The sequence below is a fragment of the Podospora anserina genome, chromosome 3 (genome assembly GCF_000226545.1).
Source record: "Podospora anserina S mat+ genomic DNA chromosome 3, supercontig 2".
Classification (NCBI taxonomy): Eukaryota; Fungi; Ascomycota; class Sordariomycetes; order Sordariales; family Podosporaceae; genus Podospora; species Podospora anserina.
In genome coordinates this window covers 1,809,999-1,830,667 of record NW_001914856.1, presented here as the reverse complement: position 1 = coordinate 1,830,667, position 20,669 = coordinate 1,809,999, and the positions used below count along the sequence as shown (strand labels likewise).

Here is a 20,669-nt window from a genome sequence, read left to right as displayed (position 1 = left end):
GAAAACGACGACGCCCCCGCAACCACCCAGCATCAACACCAAACTGGAAGCCACCATGTCCTCCTCACCAGATAACTCGGTTCTCCAAGAAGAGGTAGAGAAGCTTCGCCAGCAATTGGAAGCTCAGTCAACAGAGATTACCCAGCTGAAAGCCGACCTCGAAGAATCCGAATCCGCCAAGGACCATGCGGAAACCCAATACCAGACCCTTCTCGGTCGCGTTGAGAAGATCAAAGAGACCCTCGGCGAGCGCCTCAAGCGCGACAAGGCCGAGCTGGAAGAGGCGAAGGACCGGGTGGAGGAATTAGAAGCGCAGAATGACCAGCTCACGCAACAGATCGAGTCCCAAAGGGAGGAGACGGAGCAGCTGAAGCAAGAGGTTCAGGAACAAGGGCGGGAGTTGACAAGCCTGAGAAGCAGATCCAATCTGTCTCAACAAAATTGGCACAGGGAAAAAGATGACTTGGACAGGCTGGTCAAGAAGCTAAGAGAAGAACTGGAAAGCACAGCCACCGCGATGGGAGAATGGGAGGTCATCGCCATGGAAGAACGCTCCCAAAGAGAACTCCTCGCCGAGAAAGTCTCCGAGTTGGAAGAGGAATTGCTCTCCACAAAAGAAGGCTACGAAAGAGCCGTCGGGGACCGAGACGTCCAAAGCCAAGCGGTGGATAGACTTCAGCGAGCCCTCCAAGAGATCCAAGACGCTCGCAAGAAGGAACTCCGGGACATTGTCGAAGCAAATGAAGAGCTCGTCCAATCCCTCAAGAAGCGCGTTCAGGAAGCCGAGCAAAAAGCCAACGAGGCCGAAGCAGCAAGGGAAACCCTCTCCAAGGAACTCGAACGGACCGCCCCCTTTGAAAAGGAGGTCAAGGAAAAGAACCTTCTCATTGGCAAACTTCGTCACGAAGCCATCGTTCTAAACGACCACCTGACCAAGGCACTGAAGTACATCAAGAAGACGAAGCCAGAGGAGATGATCGACAAGTATGCCCCCCCCCCCCACACCTCTCTCAGCCGATCGATAACCACTAATTATCTCCCACAGACAACTAGTAACAAACCACTTCCTCCAATTCCTCACCCTCGACCGCTCAGACCCCAAACGCTTCCAGATCCTGCAGGTCATGGCTGGCTTTCTCGGGTGGAGCGAGGAACAGCGCGAAAAAGCCGGTCTCTCCCGCCCTGGCGCTTCAGGAGGTTTGCGCCTTCCCACCTCACCGTTCCATCGCACGCCTAGTTCGCCGGCGTTGAACAGCGAGTTTTTTGCTGATCAGAACGCTTCGCTTGCGGGGGCGACACCCAAAGAAAGAGGGGAGAGCTTGAGCGACCTTTGGGCGAGCTTTTTGGAGAGGAGCGTGGATGAGGCGGGTGTGGGTGGGGGAGGCAAGGGGTCGAGGAAGGATAGTGCTAGTAGTGCGGGGACGAGGCCGGGTGTCTGAATTTCGTGAGAGAAGAAGAAGGGAAGCGGGTGGGAAAGATAACAATATATAGCTTATTGGTAGTTGGTTTGTATATAGGCATCCATGAAACGGAGGAGGTTAGTTATAGTACCATGGTATTGCATCAAAGACATGGATTATTCATGGCATGTGGCATGTTGTTCTTTTTGTTGGGTTTGGGCAGATCAAAAGACATGAGTTTTGTAGTGCTGGTGTTTATCTTTCGAAATTATAAGGGTTAGGTGTTGTAGGCATTCAACCTGGTTTGAAGCACTTTATCACCACCAGACTCTCTTGATATAACAATTAATATTATCCTTAAACGCCAAAAGAACTCGCTCGCTAAATCATCATACATTACCCAAGATACCACCATCTACTCCTCCTTAACGTGCCCACCTGCTGTCGTCGACGACGTCGTAGTAGTTGGCGTACCCGGCACCGCCTCCCCCCCGCTTGCCACCGTAGGACTATTAAGCCCCATCAACCCCCCCAAAACCCCCCTAGTATACTCCTCCGCATCCCTCTCCAAACTTCTCACATCCAGCCTATTCTCCAGCGCATCATTCATCCCCCTCACCACCTCCTCCTCCTCCATCATCTCCCTCGTCAACCTCACCTCATGCGCCCAATACCCATTACTCCTTCCCCTCAACCCCTCATCCCTGGTAACCGTATTCTTCACCACCCCCGCCGCATTCAGTTTCCCCTTGATATTCCCCAACCCCTTCAAGACACTCTCTATCCTCTCCGCCGGTGATGGCGGCGTGACAAACGCCCTGTTCGTCCCAGTAAGATATATCGCCAACGCAAGAAATATATCCAACATGGCAAGAGAAATAAATCTCATCAGCCTCGAACTCCAAAAAAACAAAGCCAGATCCTGCAGCCGTAGTTTGTTCGAGTTAGACTGATGGTTAAAACTGCTCGTCAAATACAAATCCAGCACCGCCACCACCACACTCGCAATCGCCGCCGGGGTCCGCCAACCAGCCGCCTTTTCCCCCGAAAACAAACTCGACGTCACCAGCGTGATAACCACCAGATTAAAAACATGGGGCGTCAAAATACTCGGGATGGCATAATACAAATAACTCGTCGGATCGTCGCTGTTGCAAAAAGGGCAGTTTCCTAGGACATCCGGTCCGAACTGGAGGTACAACAGTCTTGACTCGAGCGATGTGAATTTTGCTTTGAGGGCGAGGTCTAGCGGGGTGAGGGTGTGCAGTTCCCTGAGGGAGGATAATCGGTTGAACAAGACTTCGGTGGGGATCTGGAGGCGGGATTGGGTGATGCCGAAGATGTTTTCTGGGGAAAAGATTGGGAGGGCGCGGAGGAGGAAGGTGGTTGCCACAGCGGAGAGGATGGCGATGGCGCGGGTGAGGGAGGGGGAGAGGGGGATGATTTTGAGGCGGTGGGTTTGGGAGGCGGCGCGGATGGAGCGGTAGTAGGATATTGCTTTGGGCAGGAAGAGGGGGCCGAAGAAGATGAGGAGGGATTTGATGCTGTTAACTTGTTAGCTGGAGCTTAAGAGGTAGATTTGGGGGCGTGGGAGAAAGAGAAAGAGATACACGTACGTCCCCCAGTCTATGGCCATCTTGTCTGGTGTATTTGTTGATCGGGCGGCATGCGCGATTCGATTTCTCCCGTTGTTTTGCCTGCGCGTTTGTGGAAACCCCCGTTGTCAAGATATCTGTTGTTTGCGACACCAAGATGCCAGGTGGTTGACGAGGCTGACAATTGCTCAATGACGAGCCAAGGGTTGAATGCCGTCGTGTCCCACCACTGTATGCAAGGCTGCCGCTGGGTGGCAGTCTCGGCAAACGTACCCACTTTTACCCGCACGCAGCCTTGGAGGGAAAATATAAATTTTGACTGGCGAATTTCTGTTGACCTTTTCTACCTTCTCACAAACCAACCACTTTCTTCGGCTTCTGCGACTGTAACGGACACCATTCGCAACCGACTTTGTTTCTTCAATCGTGCCAATACAGCAATCAATATACTCACAACGATTCATCTCAGTCCCGATCCCTCTTCGCGCGTGATATTCTACTGACCTCCCCCACTTTCAATACCAGTTGGCACTTTCGAAGCTTCTGCGAATCTTTTCCCCATGGTCGCAGAAGTCAAAAGGGAGCCTAGATCGAGCCCAAGTACTCTGCCAAGAGTCATCTCACGTAGTGTTGCAGAACTCCAGCTCCGGCCATGAAGATTATCTGCGTCAAATTGTGAGAGACATTTTATTGTCTATCCATTACTACTTTCGTTTGTGCTTCATGCCTATGTGTAATCCTGTCATGGTCTTCCTGACCTTCGCAACATCATATATGTCCCATTCATGAATCTTTCTTTTCCGACTGCGCTGGCACAGGCTGCCTGATCTTTTGTGACTGCTTCGCAGCAACATACACCAAAGCTGCTGTGGCCGCCTCAATCATCAGAGCGATCACGGCGGTGCAAGCCCATTGCCAAACCACAATGCTGACGCTACCCATTGGCGCACGGGGGAAAGAGGCGAACCATTCGACGTAGTAGGGGAACCAGCCGTAGGGGAGCCAGAACATGGGCTCCTTGCTGTACCAGAAGGGGAGGAACCACTGTACGCTGCGGGTCGAGACCGTGCGGGTGGTCGTGAGGGTTCGATCGAACTTGGTGCGGGCTGCCTCGAGCGAAGCCTCTGTAGAAACGAAGAAGTTAGCAACTGCGTCCCTTCCAACCCATATGTAGTGATCGCCTACTCTTCTTCTCAAGATCCTCCAACAGCTTGTCATGCTGGCGCCTGAGTTTCGCCCACTTGGCAAACTCGTCTTGACTGCTCGTCGCCTTCAGCTCATGTCGAACGGCGAGGTATTCTTTTTGCTTCCTGCGCTGTTGTGCAAACTCTAACGAGAGCGGTGTCGGCAGGGTAAGGTATATCCTCCATAGCTATCAATGGGTTTTTCTTGTCAGCATATGATCGTTTGCCGAGGGCGGCCATGGCATGGTGGGGGGGGGCATCGCAGAGAGAAGGCCAGCGTACCAAATCGTTGATGGTGGTTGCGCCGAGGGTGTTGACCAGTTGGACAACCAGCTCGGTGACGAATATGATGAGTAGTAGAGATGGCATCTTTGGGGAGTATGAGCGCGCTGGTCGGTTTACAACTAGCGGTCTAAAGTTGCGGTCATGTCCGTAGTATGTTTTGTTTGTTGGGGGGTTCGACTGTCAGCCTTGGGAAGAGAAATCAACGTGACAATGACGGAGCTCTCTCTGCCAGCTCAGACCCACAGGCGGGATACGTGGCGTGGCGTTTAGCAGAGGGTTAGGGTTGGAGTAGGTAGCTTTCACAAGGTCAGCTTGGGGGCTTGATGGCTTCACCTTGGGCCAATCACCTACTATCTTTAACATCCAGTCTTGAAAGGGGAGTTTATGGGACTCAGGCTCAGAAACACCACTTACTGTACAGCTGGATTATTTTGCCCGCCTCTTTCACATATCATCCTTCTCTCGAGGCAGCCTTAAGCCAAGCCTGAACTCACCAGTCTCATCTCACACTCAACCTGACTATCTCACACTCAATCTATCCCTGAAGCTCTTACCAGCAACCCAAATACAGCCGCTCAAAATGTCCCGAGCCATAGACCCAAAAATAGCCGCAAACCTCAACTCCGTCAACCTACAACAAGTATACGAAGAACTAACGCAAACCCTCACCCTCCCCTCCTCCCCATCCACCGCCCTCCTCGAAATCGAAATCCTCAAAGAGTTCCACTTCCCCCCCGGCCAAACCATCCTCAAAGACAACAACTTCATCGCCATCTCCAAACTCGCCCTAGTCCAATCCTTCCTCTTCGCCCGAACCCGTCTCAGAGCCTACCAAACCGACCCCTCCCTCTTCAGCTCAGACGACATATCCTCCGCCACATTCACCATCCTCCTCTTCGACCCCGAGCACCTCACAGCAGCCAACACCAGAAAACGACTTCTCCAGTCAGAATTGCAAAGGCAAAACTCTGACCATAGAACGGTGTTGGAACAAGAAAAGAGGACGGTAGACAGTCTCCTCACAAGCAGACTACACCGACACACCAAATCCCCCGTGTTATGGAGTCATCGGCGGTGGCTCATCACCCAGTACGCAAAGTATGGTCTGTCAGTTGAAGTCACGGGTGATATCGAGAGGATTGTCTGCGTGGCTGGGGAGAGACATCCCCGGAACTACTACGCTTGGTGTCACGCCAGGTTTTTGGTCAACATCAGCAACAACAACTTCAACCGTGGGAAGCTGTTGGAAATAGTCCAGACTTGGTGCGCTCAGAATCACACCGACATATCAGGGTGGTCATTCCTGTCTTTTCTCCTCGGCCGTGACAAGGACGCACCGGGGGTGATAGCCAAGGTGTTGGATCTGGTCGAATCTCTCCGGTTGTCAAACGAGTCTGTCTGGGTGTTTTTGCCGACTTTGGCAGCGGCGGGTGTCATGACGGAGGAGGCTTATTCCAGGTTTTTGGAGATTCAAAAGGAGCTGCTGGAGATGGAGACGACGGCGGTGGCAGACAAGGCGGTGTTGAGGAGGGCGGTGGAGTGGTGTGAGACATATCGGAGTCCATCAGCAGACAGAGTACGCGGCTGATGAGACAGTTACGTTACGGATGGAAAAAGCCATTGTTTTAGGATGGGAGTTGAGGTGACGTTGCTGTCCGCGTGTCCAGGTGTGGAAGACAGGAGAATTTCCACCAACGGGCAGATCTCTATGACTATCAAACGGATCGGCTTCGAGAAAACCGGAGACGAGCGGAAAGAACTCTCCATACCATAGACTGGTAAGATGGTCCAAACTTCTTATTCATACAGAGAGACCCTCAGCGGGATATCAGGTAAACTGACACGTCAGACCAGCTGAAGGCATATCGACTTCTTCAGCCTGATACGAACCGGGAGTCCAACCGTTGTCAAAAGAGAGGTGAATGAAACTGACAGCTTCAATGTACCATTCCCCTCTTACCTAACGACGAGCTTGGGCGTTTTCGTGGGGTAATCACACACCATGCCCATGAGGTCATGATGGGTATTTGTTAGAAATTACCATTCTCCACCGAGGAAGGGGGCTCTGCTGATCTAGGTAGGGGACCTTCACCTACGCAGACTCGTGCCAAGCGCGATGGTCAAACATGAAACTGTTTGTTGTTGTCAAAAGCCATGATGCCAAACAGCCAAAAGCAAGACATTGATAGCCGCCTTGTTGTTCAGCTGGCCGGATGGGAGAGGACAAGCTGAGGCTCTGGATCAGTCTGTTGTGGTGGTGATGCTTCACACAGGCGCAGAAGAGTGTGACCGATTGGCTCGTTCGAGGCTGGCTGCTTGGTGGATATCTTGGCCGACGCCACGCAGGGATCCAGGTTCAGGACGTTATCTGGGGCGCACAGGCCGGCGGCTCCCCCTTGTCAGATTCGTTTCCCACGACTGCCACCCTCCTAATATTGCATCCTTGAAAATGAAATTTCCAGAAAGAGAAGTGCTGGCTTATGTTGGTTGCTGTGGGAGCTCGTATTCTCAGGAGAGGACATGAACACAGTGAGGTAGATGTTGACTGTCTGAACTGCAGACGGGAAGGGATGTCAAGAAATCAAATGGCAGTCCGGACGGCTTCGGGGTCTTTTGCAGAGACCGGGAAAGCTGGGGGACAAATTGGGTGGAGCCTCGAAAACAAGCGGCACACAGACGCCGAGCAGCGCTGCAGAGCTTGTTCGAGACCGCCGCCAATCAGACAGCGGCTAGATGATTTGGACATGGACAGGGGCGGCTCCACTCTCGAGCAGATCGTCGCTTTTTTGAGATGAGAAGAGACACCAAGACATTTTTCCAAGAAGCTCCCAAGAGCTTCACCACGACCCCAAAGGCAATGGTCATTTGCTCAATTGGCGTTGCAGACGGCGGTATTCAACGGTATTTGAGGGTTGTAAGCGTAGGAAAACACTCCGCTTTCCCATCCAGCGAGAGCCAGGGCTTCCAGGGCAAAATGCGGGCAGCCGCAACTGACAATTTCAAGACATCCATGAGTATACAAGAGATAGCCAGGTAACCAGCTCAATCGGGAAGCATTCCCCTCAACGTTGCAGATATCTCTCATCCATCATCTCTCGCTACCCAGGTACCTGCGGATATTATGGTGGTAATGGTTGACAGCCATGTCAATCGCCAACAATTAACATCGAGCCAGGAAGAAGCCCAGAACTGCTCCTGGTCTCCTGCACACCATCATGGGTCCGCCCCCCCTCAGCAAGCCCCCCCAAAGAGGAGCAGGCAGGGGTGGTTGCGGCCGACTGCTCCATCCACAATGCATCTGGCCTCGTTCCCTTCCATGTCTTGTTCTTATTCCCACGCTCGCCACCCTCCTCTTCTTTTTTTTTCTCTCCACCATCCGACATCTCCTTTCTGTTTGTTCGGGGTGTGTCCATCATTGCTCGAGGGGTCTTCCTTTATACCTCCAAAGAGCTTGTTTCAATATCGGCTTCCTGTCTCTCGTGTATCTCGCCCATTGCCCCATCATCGCGTTTCCCATTCTTCCGATCTTTCCGCATAGTTTTGCATCTTCCAGCAAGCAAGTTTCCTATCAAAGTCATTTTTCAGCTTCAACGTTTTTGCATAGCCTGCGAATAGTCATTTTTGGGTGTTTGCTTTTTCCCCATCACAAAAGTCCGGTTTACGTCTGTCTCCATCAACTCTCGGCCGCAGGAACCATTAGACGACAATTCCAATGTTGTCCAATTAATCGTTAATCGCCTCTTAATACCCTCCCCTCTCGGCAAGACGGATCTGGCGCTCTCAAATGATCATTTGACCGTTGCCAGTCATCTGTCACCGATATCGAGGCTGCCCAAGTTTTTTCGACATCAGTTTTTGGAAAGCCGTTGGCAGAGAGAGACCACGTCCCGCAAAGGTTGGTGAGGGAGTGTGGTGAGGATTTTGGGGATCATCTCTCAATATGTTGAGGCCGACGTCTTTTCTTACAAAGCTCGCACTTTGGGTTGCCGCTGCCAACGCCTTTGTTGTGTTCATTCCCGACGACCAATGCGATCCTACCGGCCATTGTGGTCCTTTCACCAAGACGACGCGGAAGCATGGCGGCCACTCGGCGAGGTCCAATGGCGGCGAGGTGGTCACGTTCCCTTTGGTTGCAAGGCCAAGACAAGTTGTATGTCGCTCCTGAGCTGTCGCCTTGATTGCCCACCGGACATGATATTGACCGTGTTTCTAGCTTGACGATGAGTCTGAACCTTTTGACCGTGTAGCAGTGGCTATTGCCCGTGTCGCCCAGAAGTTCGGAGGACCGCCTGCAGTGCGTGCCCGAAGTCAGAAAGACGACAAGAACTATGTGCCAGGGAACCAGTACCCTATTTCCCACCCCATCAAGCCGATATCAGAGGGCAGCACCGGCATCTATCAATACGGGCCCGACTTTTCTTACTTTATCAGGGTCGAGCTCGGCTCCCAGAAGACGCCATTGTATATGCTTTTGGACACCGGTGCGGGCAACACTTGGGTCATGGGAACCGACTGCACGGAATATGCCTGCCGCCTTCACGATAGATTCGACACGGCAGCATCAACGTCTTGGAAGCCCAATCAAGCTGATGACTTCTTCATCAACTATGGCACAGGTAATGTCACAGGTGTTGTGGGATGGGATAACATGGTGCTGGCGGGGAAGACTGTCAATGTTCAATTTGGTGTGGCCAACCATACTGCAGAAGAACTGCGACATTATGCCTTTGATGGCATTCTGGGTCTGGGGATGGGCCACTCTGTCACTGGGAGTTTTTTCAAGGAGGTCAGGCAACAGAACGCCCTCAAGCCGATCGTTGCCATCAGCATGAACAGAGATTCGGACGGCGTGAACGACGGCCAGGCCACTTTCGGCGGCATTGACCCGGCCAAGCATGTCGGCGAGATCAAGTACGCCGACGTCACGACGGAGCACAAGGCGAAGGGCGAGTGGGTCATTCCCATCGAGGGTTTTGCGTTCGACGGAAAACAGGCCAAACTCAACTCTACAAAAGCCATCATCGACACCGGAACAACATACATCTTTGGGTCGCCGCCCGACGTCGCGGAGCTCTTCAAGCTCGTTCCCGGGGCCAAACTGGATGAGAAGCCGGCCTACACCGAGTATATCGTCCCCTGCGATACCAAAACGGCCTTCAAAGTTACTTTTGGAGGTGTCGCATATGAGATTCCAGCCAAGGACTGGGTGGCCCAAGTCGAAGATGACAAGTGTCTCAGCCGTATCTATGGCTATATCGAACTACCTAGTTTTCGGCCTGGCGAATGGATTATGGGGGATGTTTTCCTCAAGAATGTCTATTCTGTGTTCGACGCCGACAACGGCAACATGCGAATAGGCTTTGCAAACAAGGCAGCCCCGCCCAAGCCGACGAGCACGGGCAACACAGGTGCTGTGGCGACTGGCGAAGATGGTCGGCCTGTCGTACCTGGATCTACCGGGAGCGCAACTGGCGAGACAAGTGCTGAGACGGTGACCCCAAAGACGGTCTCTGGTGGCAGCAAAGTAGGAGGTGTCGCGTTTACCTTGGCCTGGGCTCTGGTCGCTTGGGCCATGATGGCGGTGTGAAGGAACATTGTAACAACATTCAAGTGTGTTTTTGGAGAAGAGTGATGTGCTCGAATCGCAGCACAAGACATGGGGGAAACCACAGACCGGCTGTCTGGAATAGGGCAGTCGTTGGTTGAACCCAAACAAGACTCAACGAGTCGCCTCTTGAATTCGATTCAACTGGCACTTTTTATTTTGGAAGGGAGTGGCCCGGCGGAGAGGAGCCGAGTCGTGCTTGGGTAGATTGTGATTTGATTCCTACCCCGTGAAGAGGAGCGTGGACGTTGTCACCTCCTGTCTCGACTCCTCGGCTGAGGATGTTCACTCGACGATCTTTATGATCGGTTATAAAAGGGGCATTTTTGAGTTAGGTCCCGCCATTTTGGTAGCGCTAGAGAAATAAGTAATAATATGCTTCTTTAACATCACCTCAGTGAGCTTGGGACTTGTGAGAATGAAACCACAGCGGATATCGTCGGGTCGGTCGGAGTGTTTCAGTGTTCCAGAAGACCGGGCAACAAGTCCACTCTTTCGGGACGCGCAGCAGCCGCATCCTGCGAAGCGGTCCCCGTTCAGGGGCTGAGTGAGAGCCTGTGAGGAAGCCAGCTAGCTCCGCAAGGTGCCGTGTGTAGCGCAACGCAGCATCACCTGACAGGGGTCTAACTGACCTGGCATTCTGTAACTGGCGAGACATTTGGTTTCTTGGGAAATTTCCAATTCATGACACTCGTTTTTCTATATCTTCTTTTTTTGAACTGAGATACATAATCAACACTTGCGCCAGCTCTTTTTTTTTTTTACTATTGGTTTGCGGATGCAGAAATAAGCTTTAGTTTTCTTTGTTTCATGCGACCAGTTTGTACACGTTTCCCAATAACGAACCGGATCCCGGCGGCCGAGCCGTGCTCGCTCTTATAACGAACCGTTGTGGCTTGAATCGCGAGAAAGGGGGGGGGGAAAGCAAAAGTTGAATAAACAACAATAGCGACTTGACGAGTAGCTGGAGTGGAAGATTGCGAATTTGTGTGTACTTCCCCGTGAACGACGAACGAGAAGAAGACTAGCGGTGACGTACACTGCATCTTGACAAACCGAGCCCCTGACTTATACCGGCCGACTTATTGCGACTTTCGAATTGCGCCTACACACGAGCAGAAAGAGGGACAGCTGCGAGCTCGGAAGGGATAGGAGAGGAGGATAGGGCATACAGAACACTGAAATCATGTCGAGAATACGAAGGGACATCCCCGAAGGAGAAAGGGCCCCAGCCCAAGAAGAGAACATCGGTCTCCTCTCCTCCCACGACGCCTCCCAAGAACCACAACGACGCCCCTCCCCCGTCCACAGCAACAGCACCTCCTCGAGCAAATCCTCCTCCCGCGAACGACCCCCAGGCGGGCTATCTATCCACCCGCCCGGCCCACGAACACCACGCACACCAAACCGAGTCCGCTTCGACCTCACACCCACGTTCGTCCCAGAGGAAGCCAGGCAATTCCCCGCCGTCCCTCCCAAACCCACCCCCACAAACGAGGACACCCACCACCACGCCAGAGCGTCCTTCGACTACTCCGAATCAGACACCTTCAACCTCGACGACGATGATTACCTATCCTCCTCTTCCACCGCCCGCCGAGGCCGCCAGCGCGTCCCTCTGCTATCAGATATCACCGCCCCCTCCATAGCCGTCGCATCCGACCGCTCCCTATTCGGCGACCACGCCGACGCAGAAGACTGGCACGCCTCGGAAGCATCCCGCCCCAAATCAAACCTGTCGTCAGCGTTCATGAACATGGCCAACAGCATCATCGGCGCGGGCATCATTGGCCAACCGTACGCCTTCAAGTCAGCCGGTCTCCTGTCTGGCACGTTGCTCCTCGTGGTCCTCACCGTGGTGGTGGACTGGACGATCTGCCTCATCGTCATCAACTCCAAGCTCTCGGGGGCGTCGTCGTTTCAGGGCACGGTAGAGAAGTGTTTTGGCAAGCCGGGGTTGATCGCCATCAGCGTGGCGCAGTGGGCGTTTGCGTTTGGGGGGATGGTGGCGTTTGGGGTTATTGTGGGGGATTCGATACCGAATGTTATGAAGGCGATATGGCCGGATTTGGCTGGAGGAAGAATAGGGAGCTGGCTGGTGGATAGGAGGGTGGTGATTGTGGTTTTTACGCTGGGGGTGAGCTGGCCGTTGGCGTTGTATAGGGACATTGCCAAGCTGGCAAAGGCGAGCACGTTTGCGCTGGTGAGCATGGGGGTTATTGTTCTGACGGTGGTGGTGCAGGTCGGGTTTGTGGAGGTGGAGGAGAGGGGGGAGGTGAAGGGGTGGGAGGGGTGGGTGCTGGGGGATGGGATTTGGAGTGCGATTGGGGTTATCAGTTTTGGTATGTATTTCTGGTTGTGAGAGGGGAGGGAAGATATCATGTGCTGACAGTGGGAAAAGCATTTGTTTGCCATCACAACTCGTTGCTCATCTACGGCTCCCTCGAAAAACCGACCATCGATAGGTTCTCCAAGGTGACGCACTACAGCACGGCAATCAGCATGTTTGCCTGCCTCCTCATGGCCCTCGCAGGGTTTTTGACGTTTGGGGACAAGACCCAGGGCAACGTCCTCAACAATTTCCCCGCGGACAACACCATGGTCAACATCGCGAGGTTGTGCTTCGGCCTCAACATGCTCACCACTCTTCCTCTTGAAGCGTTCGTCTGCAGGGAGGTGATGCTCAACTACTACTTCCCGGGAGATCCGTTCAACCTCGCCCTTCACTTAATATTTACGTCAAGCTTGGTTTTCAGCGCCATGACGCTGAGCCTGTTGACTTGTGACTTGGGAACGGTGTTTGATCTTGTGGGGGGGACGAGCGCGGCGGCGATGGCGTATATTTTGCCGCCGTTGTGTTATATTAGGCTGACGAAGAAGAGCTGGAGGACGTGGGTGGCCTGGGGGGTGGTGGGGTTTGGAGGGGTGGTGATGGGGATGAGTATGGTGCAGGCGTTGGGGAAGATGATTAGTGGTATGTTCTTGTTTCCTTTTGACTATTTGTTTCCGATGCTAACATGAAATAGGGGAGGGAGAGACGAAGCAGTGTTATTAATCATGGCAAAGGTTACAAAAGGCACAATTTTGATACCATGGGAGGGGGGGGAGTGGATAATTATATTTTTTGTCAACAGATGCCTTGCTGGGCCAACTGGGGAAACCCAACAGAGTGTTTGGTTGTGTATAAAACGGCTTTGTGTACATATAGAGACTGGCTTTTGTGGTTTACTGTCTGGTCAAGAGCTCTGTAGCCTCTGGAGGTGATTAGATTGGCGTTGGATGGGCGTTGAGACGTTGGAGTTTGTGGTTTTCAAGGGGAGCATCATTGGTTTACCTAGGTTTGAGCAGGAGAGCGGGGTCATAAGTTTGGACTGTGCGATTGAAATCAGACATGAGGTGTCATGTTTTGACCGATCTTGAGCATATCTTGTCTTGTAACTCATGAGTGTGTGGCTGACAAGTGTTGGTTCGAGTCCATCCAACATACGTGTAAGTGGCACTACCCGCCTCACACACGAGCTCGCTTTCCCTATCCCGAGCGATCCGTTCGGTTGGTTGCCCGCCGCTCTTTTGAAGTTCCAGTGCGAGAGATATAAACGAATGGAGGAGGGTGGGTGGTATACAGGATGTACGTACTATATATTGTGTGCTTGGCGTGGGGAAACTGGGGATGAAAACGGGGCGAGACTTGCAGCTCGTGGCCTAGCTAGAGGAAGAAACACTGATATGGCAGGTCTCACGGGCAGACTTTGCCCGGTTCCAGAGGCTTTGTTTCTTTGGTTGTTTGGTTAGCATATGGTTTCTTATTGCTCTTACAGTAAATGCTTCATAGCACGTCAAGCAGAATTCCCCGCCCCTCAACCCGGGTTTGTTTGTGTTGTTAAGTTATGACTTTGAAGTTCAAGTCCCGGTCATCCTCCAAACTTGCCTCTACTAGTGGAGATCCGATTGCAAATCCCAACCTTGTGACTTGACGCTCCTCCCTCATGATAGGCAAACTAAGGTAGGTAGCGTTATGCACCACCGTTTTAGGAAGAGAAAAGGGTCCAACATCTGCCGTGCTTAACGCGGTTACCCATGGAGATAGGTGACAAGCTTGTCCGCGGATTAGTTAGCCCCCAAATGGTCCATGTGTGTAACAAGTGATGGATCATGTGGTTCCCTCCTTCCATCTGTTAATAAGTGCGGTTGATGGTGGGTGGTGTGTTCAGCATATATATACCCCGCTCTTTTAGTCCCCCATTCTTGCCCACCTACCTATCTACCCCTCCTCAAACTCTCACCCCTTCCACTATCGTGAACTTCAACTTACACTCTCAACTTTTCACTCAAACCAAACAACCAACAACCCGCAAACACTTCAAGTAACCATGCACGACGGAAGCTGCCCCAAGTGCGGTGCCGCCTCAGAGGGCAAGTCCTGCGGCAGCTGCGGAGCTGTAAGTCTTCCCCGCTCACTTATCATAACCCTCCTCGCTGACATCCACACCCTTTCTAATACAGACCTGCCCCAACTAGCAGACTTCCCCTTCCCGTCGTTCACCCTCCCCCACCAACTCCCAACGGCATCGGTTCCTTCTGTCTCAACTAGACGGCCAACCCTCCCTCCACAATCTCACCCGTCCACATCGCCAACAAGAACAACGGAAAAGACACCGCCAACAAAAGGGCTTTACCGGGTTCATAGGCCGTCAAGCAGGGAGTTACGTCTACCTAGCCAATGTTCGAAAGTCAATTCACGAGGAGAATAAGAGGAAGGGTGGTGGACGACGGAGAAACTAGTTCTTGATTTCCACTTCTTTTTTCTCGCTGTTTTTTGGTATTTTATTTTGTTTCCATGATGAGTTGACGATGATGATACCAATATTTTCAGAAAAAACCAAAATAAAGAATTGTTCTGTTTTCAAATCCTGAGCCGTGTCTTTGATTTAGACGAAAACAACACCTATCTTCAAGCAAAGCTCATCTCCAACAAGATAATAATACATCCACGACGTTGAACCTATAGCTTAAAAAAGCCAAAAAAATGAGTTTAAACCATCCTCGTTCGTATTGGCCTCCTAAATCAAGCCTTCTTCTCATTTCACAAAACTGTAAACTATTCAACCCAAGATTATAAGATGAACCACCCCCCCCCCAACATATCCACCTTTCCTTAATTCAGCAATTACCACAGCAAATCAGCACAGCCACTCCTCACCTGCTGAGCATTCGCAAGGGACAACCTGAGAGGCCGAGTGGAGTCAAAACACAGCCCCCCCTTTTTATTGTTCACACCCATCTCGCTCGCATCTCGTACGTCAAACAACATTACGTGGATAACATGGTCAACAATCTTTCGCAACAAATGACGTAACCAGCAGAGTAAAAAGAGAGAGAAACTGTGTATTCAATGATGATGATCTAGCCTACCGACCAGTGAAAGTCCAGACCGCACAACCCAAAGACTTTACAAGCAAGCAGGTGGCACAACCCACAACAAACGACAAAGGCCCGGTCCAAGTCCAGAAAAGAGAAAAAAAAAACCACATTGACTAAATAGCTAGCTAGAAAAAAGTGAGAACAGAGAGGTACAATACGTAGAGAGTTATCGGAAAAGATGAAAAGGGGGGACAGAGAGTCAGACAGAGAGGAAGGAGGTGGTGTGGATTACGGCAAAGCCTCTGCCCAAATAGGTGCGTGTACTCGGCCCATCTCCAAACCGACACAATAGTTGCTATGAGGCAGACGCTTCAAAATATTGCTTTGCGTTCTGTCACTCCTCTCCCGCCTCATGGGCCAAAAACGTGTTTCCCTCCCAGTCCCTGCGCACGTTTCCGCGTAGCCCTCCTGGAGCATAAATCCCATCCTATCCTCCCCACGGTCGACGGCGGGTGGTGATATTCCAAGAATGTCGGGTGAGCTGTTTCTGCCTCTCCGAGAGGGAATGTCCCCACTGTGATGCATTACTGGGTGCGAGGGCGTTGGGTATAGAGGCCTGGTGCGGCAAAGGTCGACAGATTGCTAGGGGTATATCTGCAGAGCACATGGTTGCGCTTAGGCGATGACGCACTTGCCCTTCTTCTTTGATGACTTCTTCATCAACGCGGCCCGCGTCGCGAACTCGAACACTTCCCGGACGCCCTCGTTGGTCTTGGCGGAGCACTCGAGATACTTGGTGGCCTTGATGTTGGTGGCAACTTGTTGACCCTGCACATATTTGTCAGCTTTTGTTGTTGTCGTGGGGGACGATCCTTGCAAAAACATACCTGTTCAGGAGACACGGGCTGCTGGCTGGTCTTGCGGAGCTCCTCGATGGTCTTCTGGTCGAAACGGAGATCCTTCTTGCAACCAACAAGGATCTTGGGAACATCGGGACAGAAATGGTGTACCTCGGAGCACCACTATCGAGAGAATTACATCAGTAACGTCCAAGCGTAATATGGTAGGATAAGCATAAACTTACCTTCTCGCCAACGTTGTCGAGGGAATCGGGCGAGTCGATGGCGAAGCAGATCAAGATGACGTGGGAGTCGGGGTAAGAGAGAGGGCGGAGACGGTCGTAATCCTCTTGGCCAGCCGTATCCCAAAGGGCGAGCTCGACGTGCTTTCCATCAACCTCGACATCGGCAACGTAGTTTTCGAAGACGGTAGGGACATAGACCTGCAGGTTTTGTTAGTAATTGATAGTTGAAGGGCAGTGCCAGCGCGATCCAAGTGCCGTGGTGCGGTTGTCTTGATCGTCATCGAACGCCCAGGTATGGGCAGCAAAGTTGCAGAGGCGGTCAATAGCGATCAGGGGGTGGCGTGATGGGCAATCGAAGCGTGCACGGGAGGGTGAAAGTAGTTCGAATCTTACCTCTGGGAAGGTACCCTTGGAGAAAACACTGCGACGAGACCTGTCAGTAACTGTAGATGATGGATGATGGGGGTTGATGATGATGTTGATGACGACGCGGCCAAGGTCATGGTTGCGGCGGTGAAAGGACTAAATCCGACATGACAGAACGGGCATCATGGAAGGCTACTCACATCAACAAGCACGTCTTTCCGCAAGCACCGTCACCGACGATAACCAACTTCCGGCGAAGCTCGGCGGCCATTGTTGCGTGTGATTAGGTTAATAAGTTGGGAAAGTGGTTTGGTTTGGCTTGGTTTGGGAGGTCGCAGACGTGTCGAGCTGCGAGACCGGGAGACGGGTGATGTTCAACAAAAAGAAGAACAGCGGTGGTATCTGTATGTCAAGGAGAGAGCGGAGGCGGAGTCAGAGCCTCTGTCTGGGTGCAGTTGGTCGGGTTCGTGGGTGGTTGATGCAGCAAAAGTGCGAGAGATGGAAGGTTGCAAGGTGGAGGTGGAAAAGAGCAGAAGATCAAGTCGCTTTCAATTGACGACAGAGAAAGGGCAACGGCAACAGTGCGTTGGGGGGAGCCGGGAAGATGAGGACGAGTGGGTGCGCGCCTGAAACGGGGGCCTCTGAGTGGACAAAAAGTTTGGGGGGGCTTGCTTAAGTGCTGTTCGCTTGGTCTGGGCTCAGCTTCCCTGTTCAGCAGGGCAGTGGTGGAGGTCGCCGGTTATCTTTTTGGTCTTATTTAATCACCTCTCTCGTGATGTTGTAGTGCTCTAAATTGTTTATTTTATTCTTCCTGCTGACTGACAGGTAGTGGCTTTTTACCTACGGAGGACCGACAGCATCACGGGCTCCGAGTCCTGAACTTTTAGCTATGGACTAACTATATCTTAGGTAGCGGGTGTCCTTGGCTGGCAGATGCTCCCGTCAACGTGCACCGATGTGGCCCCAGCCTTCTGCCCTGGGCTGGCAAAGATCCCAAGCCCCTGAAAGACAGGCAATCTTGAACGGGCAGACGGGGTCGGATTGTCGGCGGGCCTCGCTCTTCCATCAACACAATCAAGAACGTGGGAATATCGCCACGGCTGCCTACCACGAATGCGATGATGCCATTTTTAGGGCTGTCCTGCACCAGCCGGGGGACATGTCTTGAATTTTATTACTCCCGACCGATTGGGGGAGTTTCCCGCCCCCCCCCCCCCCCAAAAAAAAAAGCCCCTATCAACCAGAAGCACAGCACCTGCACTTGCACAAGGCTTAAGAACGGGGGCTATCCTTTCACAGCATAACTCCCTCAGCCTTGCCATTACGGAATATCTGTGCTTCTGAAACAGTGACCTCGAACATTGATGACATCCATTATTAACAGTCGAGGCATGTGATGGGTGCATTAGTTGGCTACCTCCCAACAAGGAGATCTGCAAAGACCGAGGAGAAAGCTCACCGTCTTTGCCCTCCTACGGTGTCAAGTGAGAAGTGTGTGGGTCATAATGGGTCGTAACGCTGGAGTCCTAGGGACAGCCATAGGACTTCCCAAGCCCATACCTACAGCCTGCAACCCGGGAGCTGCACAACGGGACAAAGCCGAACGAACTGCCAGCCATTTCAGCATCAGCTTGTTTGCTTGTCAGCCCTACAAACTCGTGAGAAGGCAGTCAGATTGGACCTGATACTTGGGATTCGGCCTGGTCGGCGTCTGATGTGCAGATACAGGATCACAACACGAGCGTGTCGAATGTCAACTCGTCCGGGTGTCTTATCCGCAGCTGCACGGGAGATCTCTGTTGGTTCAACCCCTTTTGATATTTGACATAGTGATCCATTCTCCATGTATAACATGACAAAAGCATTCGATGATGCAGATGCAGCATATCTCAGAAAGTGGGTCGCTGGGCCATGTTCATAGCTGCCAGCTGACAGGCCTCTCTGGGTCAGCCGTAAAAATTTCCAACCGCCGGGTGCACGGGGCACACACGGACCGTTGATGGCACGAATTGAAGCTTTGGTCAGTCAACTTTTCTGAGATTCGCTGCTGGTGCGCCCGACGGATGTGATACTCGCCCGCCCCGGTCCCCCCCTCCCCCGCCGACCAAAAGGACGAACACAACTCCCCTCACCACTCCCCAGCACACCAACGGTCAATTGACCGTCTGCGGCCCGAGATGGACAAGATCCTCCGCCGGGTTGCCATGGCCGAGCGCCAGGTGACAAAACGAATCAAGCGCAAGACCCAGCGCCGGTACCAGCAAGAGAAGAAGGAGCGGATGAGGGAGATCAAGAGGCACAGAGAAGAAGTCGGCGAGGACATGCGACAGGCCATCATCCGCCGCAACGAGGACCTCAAGTTGGGCCCCATCGCCCCCAACCGTGACACTGGCAAGCTCAACGAATTCGGCAACCCATACGGCGCCATCTCGGTCGACAGAGCTCTCCTCCACTCCCAGCTCACCCCCGCCCAAAAGGAAGCCCGCTGCGCTTGGGCCGGCGGCTCCAAGAACCTCTGCCTTGCCCCCGGAGACCGTGTAGTCATCCTCGAGGGCCCCTACAAGGGCAAGATCGTCCCCATCAAGACCATCCGAACCAACACCATGGTCCTCGAGATGGAGGACGAGCTCAAGGTGAGCTTCCTCCACCATACCCCCCCCCCCCCCCTCCCCAGCATATGACTAACCCTCCTTTCCCCAGACCAACGTCAAAATCCCCGAATACCTCCGCGAACCCGGCTCCTCCCCAGTAGAACCAATCGCCATGGCCGTCCCCATCTCGGCCGTCCGCCTCGTCTACCCCCTCCCCCACCCCGACTCCGGCCACGTCCGCGACGTCATCGTCCGCGAGCTCAAACCCGTCAACATCTCCTACGACCGTCCCACCCGCCGCACCCTCTTCTCCCGCCTCGTCCCCGGCCTCAACGTCACCATCCCCTGGCCCGCCGTTCCCCCCGTCAAGCACATCGACCACCCAATCGACACCCTCCGCATCGACGTCGAGGAACGCACCTACATCCCCACCCTCCTGCGTCCCCCAATGCCAGAGGTGGTCATTGACGAGCTCCGCAACCGCTACAGCAAGTTCCGCACGAGGCACACGGAGGAGTACATCGCCAAGATTCAGGCCCAGGAGGACGAGAAGAAGGCCAGGAGGAAGAGCGTCGACACGATGCTGCAGCCGGTGCAGGAGTACAACAGGAAGCTGAGGGAACTGAGACGGGAGAGGGGCCAGCCGGTGCTGACGGATGAGATGTTGGAAAAGATTGGCAGGGTTATTGCCAAGAATCAGGCGCTGAGGAAGAGCGGTGGGTTGGTGAGCGCGCAGTTGGAGCAGAGGAAGAAGCAGGACGAGGAGTTGAGGAAGGCGGTGGAGAGTTTATCGATAGAGGGCGGCGAGGGGGCCGCGCCGGTGGACCAACCAAAGGTGTAGAACCATCATGTGTAGGTAAGGTACATACATATCAAAACAAGATACCCCTGGGTTGAAAATGGCGTGAATGGGGGAGGGTATTGAAAGTGTAAAAACATATGGAACGGTCGTGTTTGATACGGGAAGGTTTCTTTGTAACGATAAATGATGTAGCATATAGAAAGGGGCGGAACAAGAGAAATCACAAGAAACGCCATTTCACGAAGCACATGGTTGAAACTGATATTGAGGCCCTTCTCTGTTATACAATCTAAGCTGTGCCCCTGCCTCTCATACCAATATACAATACCGCTTGTCAATGCTATGATTTGCAAAAAAAAAACTCTCCCCTGAACCCCTGATTCAAAAAAGTAAACA

The 20,669-nt window shown here is 52.8% G+C and overlaps 8 protein-coding genes across 8 annotated transcripts, besides 2 other annotated features; 5 read left to right on the top strand and 3 right to left on the bottom strand.

Annotated features, from left to right (window-relative positions):
- Positions 1-55: 55 nt before the first annotated feature.
- On the top strand, positions 56-1,439 carry PODANS_3_7130 (uncharacterized protein; the record flags this gene model as incomplete). The annotated part of the gene is made up of 2 exons (XM_001909480.1): positions 56-984; positions 1,046-1,439. The coding sequence occupies 2 exons, from the start codon at positions 56-58 to the stop codon at positions 1,437-1,439; spliced, it is 1,323 nt and encodes a 440-aa protein (XP_001909515.1).
- Positions 1,440-1,815: 376 nt separating this feature from the next.
- PODANS_3_7120 (uncharacterized protein) lies at positions 1,816-3,036 on the bottom strand (the record flags this gene model as incomplete). The annotated part of the gene is made up of 2 exons (XM_001909479.1): positions 1,816-2,944; positions 3,017-3,036. 2 exons carry the CDS (start codon positions 3,034-3,036, stop codon positions 1,816-1,818), a joined length of 1,149 nt encoding a protein of 382 aa, XP_001909514.1.
- A 742-nt stretch (positions 3,037-3,778) lies between these two features.
- Positions 3,779-4,548, bottom strand: PODANS_3_7110 (uncharacterized protein; the record flags this gene model as incomplete). Its single annotated transcript, XM_001909478.1, has 3 exons — positions 3,779-4,119; positions 4,181-4,367; positions 4,462-4,548. 3 exons carry the CDS (start codon positions 4,546-4,548, stop codon positions 3,779-3,781), a joined length of 615 nt encoding a protein of 204 aa, XP_001909513.1.
- A 496-nt stretch (positions 4,549-5,044) lies between these two features.
- On the top strand, positions 5,045-6,052 carry PODANS_3_7100 (uncharacterized protein; the record flags this gene model as incomplete). Its single annotated transcript, XM_001909477.1, has 1 exon — positions 5,045-6,052. One exon carries the CDS (start codon positions 5,045-5,047, stop codon positions 6,050-6,052), a length of 1,008 nt encoding a protein of 335 aa, XP_001909512.1.
- A 2,352-nt stretch (positions 6,053-8,404) lies between these two features.
- Positions 8,405-10,051, top strand: PODANS_3_7090 (uncharacterized protein; the record flags this gene model as incomplete). Its single annotated transcript, XM_001909476.1, has 2 exons — positions 8,405-8,614; positions 8,678-10,051. The coding sequence occupies 2 exons, from the start codon at positions 8,405-8,407 to the stop codon at positions 10,049-10,051; spliced, it is 1,584 nt and encodes a 527-aa protein (XP_001909511.1).
- A 1,204-nt stretch (positions 10,052-11,255) lies between these two features.
- Positions 11,256-13,090, top strand: PODANS_3_7080 (uncharacterized protein; the record flags this gene model as incomplete). Its single annotated transcript, XM_001909475.1, has 2 exons — positions 11,256-12,411; positions 12,471-13,090. The coding sequence occupies 2 exons, from the start codon at positions 11,256-11,258 to the stop codon at positions 13,088-13,090; spliced, it is 1,776 nt and encodes a 591-aa protein (XP_001909510.1).
- A 1,349-nt stretch (positions 13,091-14,439) lies between these two features.
- Positions 14,440-14,508: a sequence feature (Short protein (PODANS_3_7070, CAP70642.1) was converted to a misc_feature.).
- A 64-nt stretch (positions 14,509-14,572) lies between these two features.
- Positions 14,573-14,587: a sequence feature (Short protein (PODANS_3_7070, CAP70642.1) was converted to a misc_feature.).
- Positions 14,588-16,105: 1,518 nt separating this feature from the next.
- Positions 16,106-17,151, bottom strand: PODANS_3_7060 (uncharacterized protein; the record flags this gene model as incomplete). Its single annotated transcript, XM_001909473.1, has 5 exons — positions 16,106-16,261; positions 16,318-16,452; positions 16,515-16,712; positions 16,908-16,935; positions 17,081-17,151. The coding sequence occupies 5 exons, from the start codon at positions 17,149-17,151 to the stop codon at positions 16,106-16,108; spliced, it is 588 nt and encodes a 195-aa protein (XP_001909508.1).
- Positions 17,152-19,057: 1,906 nt separating this feature from the next.
- Positions 19,058-20,312, top strand: PODANS_3_7050 (uncharacterized protein; the record flags this gene model as incomplete). The annotated part of the gene is made up of 2 exons (XM_001909472.1): positions 19,058-19,513; positions 19,581-20,312. The coding sequence occupies 2 exons, from the start codon at positions 19,058-19,060 to the stop codon at positions 20,310-20,312; spliced, it is 1,188 nt and encodes a 395-aa protein (XP_001909507.1).
- Between the last annotated feature and the right edge of the window lie 357 nt (positions 20,313-20,669).